The sequence below is a fragment of the Palaemon carinicauda genome, chromosome 10 (assembly GCF_036898095.1).
Source record: "Palaemon carinicauda isolate YSFRI2023 chromosome 10, ASM3689809v2, whole genome shotgun sequence".
NCBI classification, from domain to species: domain Eukaryota; kingdom Metazoa; phylum Arthropoda; class Malacostraca; order Decapoda; family Palaemonidae; genus Palaemon; species Palaemon carinicauda.
The window spans coordinates 118,748,447-118,751,584 of record NC_090734.1 but is presented as its reverse complement, the minus strand read 5'-3'; the positions used below and the strand labels follow the sequence as shown (position 1 = coordinate 118,751,584).

Below are 3,138 nucleotides of genomic sequence, written 5' to 3'. Positions count from 1 at the left end.
CTAAGTCGACACTCGTGCAAATTGCTGCTACCTGAATCCCCGCCCACCATTTTGTATCAGTGATGGAGACGACCCCTGATTGGTGGAAGATGGGTCGAGTGCCAATCCTGACCGACAAGTGATCCAATTCATGTGTTTTTGGCTTAAATACACTCACATTAGTTAACTTATACCACTATTGTCACGGGTTCCGGCCTGGATCAACGCTGGGACATCCGAGAGAAGTGGAGAGAAAGAGAAAGAGAGAGAAACAGTGAGTTACAAGTTGCCTATCGGTGAAGGAACTGCTTTATCCGCACGGATATACGAGTAGAAACATTAAGCCTTAGGTTATAATCCTTATTATCGAAGTGGTTGTCAAACATCCGTGGAGGAAACTAGATACATTTTAAGTTTTGTGGATCTTTTGACTGGTCACGGAGAGTGTTCCCGAAGGAAGGAAGGGATTATATCCTCTCTAAAGTGTTGGAACATGATCTGAAGTTGACACTTGTTGAATATGCCTTGTCATTCCGTTCATTAATTAGGTTCAATTAATCTTCCGAGTCAGCGGGACAGGTAAATCAGTCCAGGAAACTTCTAAAAAAAAGTCCTTGAGTCCGTTCCACTATGGAAAAACTGACCGAGTTCGTCTCCAAGTCCTTCGACCCGACGAAGAGCGCTCTGAGCGTCCAGTACCTGGCCCAGTCAGCAGCCAGGCCAGACCCGATGCGTTCAGAAACTCCTGGCGGAGGCACCGAGTCCGACTCCTCAGGGCCTCATGACCTCCGGATAGCCATGTCCCATCCTGGCCTGTCAATTGGCCTGCCTCTAGATCTTCCTAGGTACCCGACGGTGCCCATAACCACGGCTGGCTTACCCTACCCTCTGCCCCTACTGATGGCCCACCGTGCCCCTACCCAGCTTCCGCCTCTGACTCTGCACCAGCATCCGTCATCGCCCAGGTCACCGTCGCCGTCGTCCCCGAGGCGTTACGGAAGCACGAGCCCGAAGAGACGACGGAGGCTATCGACCGACGACGACCGCCAGACGCCGAGCGTCCACGGCGACGAAGAGGACGAAGAAGTCGACGTGGAAGCCTCCGACATGCAGGAGGAGGCCGCCAACCTGACGCTGACAAAGGCCAGGAGTCCGCCGGCGACGCCCGACAGAAACGAAGGGAATAAAGTCAACAGCGGTGACGCCGTCGCCGACCACGACGACTCCTCTTCGTTGCCGATCAAGTCGGAGCCCTCGGAAGGTCTGTCTAACGGCGACGCCTCCGTCAGTAGTTCGCAGGACCTGATTAATAATAACAGCAGCAGTTTAGGAATAAAAGACAGAGAGATCGGACTGAGAAACAACAGCGCGTCCCCTTCCATGTCACCTGGTAGCCCCCCGGGGCCTGCCCCAGTCAGTGCCGCCATCCTGGGAAGTGTCTCGCATCCTATCCTGGGGTCCTTTTCTCCTGCCGTAGGATGCAATGCTTCGAGGCTCATGGCCGCACGCAAGTCGCCTTCGGAGGAGGATGAGCGACTAGCGAATACACCAGGTAAGGGCAGCGTAGAAAAATATTCAAATGGCGTTTATTTTCTATTTACTTATCCACTAATATATTTACTTATGTATTTTGTATTTATTTATTCCGCTTTTCATTTATTTAATTAAATGTTTGCCGCCTCTTTAGCTTTCTTTACCGTTTGATATTTTATTGCAATATCACTCGGCATTTTTTATTTGCTAAATGCAGCTTTTCAGAGAAAAAAATATTCATTGCTTCATATTTAACGGTATTGTTTACATTATTTTATTATTACTCTAAAAAGCGAATTTTTAAACGTAATAAATGTATGAAGAATTGTTCGTATTTCTTGTAATGGGTGGAAAACTGCAGAATGCAATGGTTTCAGGGAGTTATTGTATAAATAATCAATAAACATAGTCTGCATGTTATATGTATAGATATACAAATATGGGTATTCGTATACAAATGATTTAACAAGCGTAAAGTAAAAACGTGAACATTGTATGATATACATATTTTACCAATTTGTTGTTGTTGTTGTTATTATTATTATTATTATTATTATTATTATTATTATTATTATGAGAAACTGTTTCGCCATATGGATGTGTATTTACTGATACAAGCAAAAAATACTTATGGTCTGAAAGTACAGAAATATTTATATATATATTGTTTTCGATTTTGTCTCAACTTCAAAACAAGAAATAAATTTAGCGACGTTATCACTGAAGTATATTTTATCTGTACGATATTCATTAAGTGTTATTTCATTTCGGATATTTATTTATTTATATAAATATATTTTTATTATTCATTTCTGCGTTATTATAAACATTATCATATTTTTTTTTTTATTCTTCTATGTATCAAGTGGTGCAAATGAAAGGAAAAGTCATTTCTTGGAGAATATTAATTTGATGTTCATGGAAATAAAATGTATATTTGAATATGTAAATAAATACAAAACAGTATGAAAATTATTTTCTTCGTGATATCTTTTTTTAAAATAATTGAAATCTGCAGAAGCTTTATTTTTTCATGAGATAATAACGTTGGGAAAATGGCATGATAAAAAGTAATATCGCATTACACGTTAGCCATTTACGTTATTCATTTATTGATTTGAAAATATGGACACAATTGTCCCTTAAGTCATAATCAGATATAAGTAAATTCATAAGTTAAGATATAAATTATTTACTAATGTTTTTACCATTATTAGTATTATTATCATTATTAAAACGTAATTTTTTTTATTGTAGTTATTAACAATAATAATATTATAACCAGTATTTTTATAAATAGTTTCTGCAGCAATTTTTTTTGTTTTTTGTTTTTATAGTTAATAACATTATAACGACGATTTTGACCTTATGACTGCTACCATAAACGGATAAAAAATTAAGCTGACATGAACATTATAATGTTAAATTTGTGTAAATTACATTTATATATAATGCACATCCTACACAAACACACACACATGTATATATATATATATATATATATATATATATATATATATATATATATATATATATATATATATGTGTGTGTGTGTGTGTATATATATGTAAGTATAAATATAAATATGAATAATGTATATATATACATTTTACTTTTCACACATA

The 3,138-nt window shown here is 38.0% G+C and overlaps 1 protein-coding gene across 1 annotated transcript in view; it reads left to right on the top strand.

Moving 5' to 3' along the window:
* The first annotated feature begins 294 nt into the window (after positions 1–294).
* The window catches only part of LOC137648209 (uncharacterized), a 159,771-nt gene continuing 156,927 nt past the window's right edge, over positions 295–3,138 (top strand). Inside the window, exon 1 of the mRNA XM_068381134.1 lies at positions 295–1,531. Coding sequence (XP_068237235.1) covers positions 610–1,531 — 922 coding nt within the window. The 5' untranslated portion in view covers positions 295–609. The remainder of the gene's footprint in view (positions 1,532–3,138) is intronic.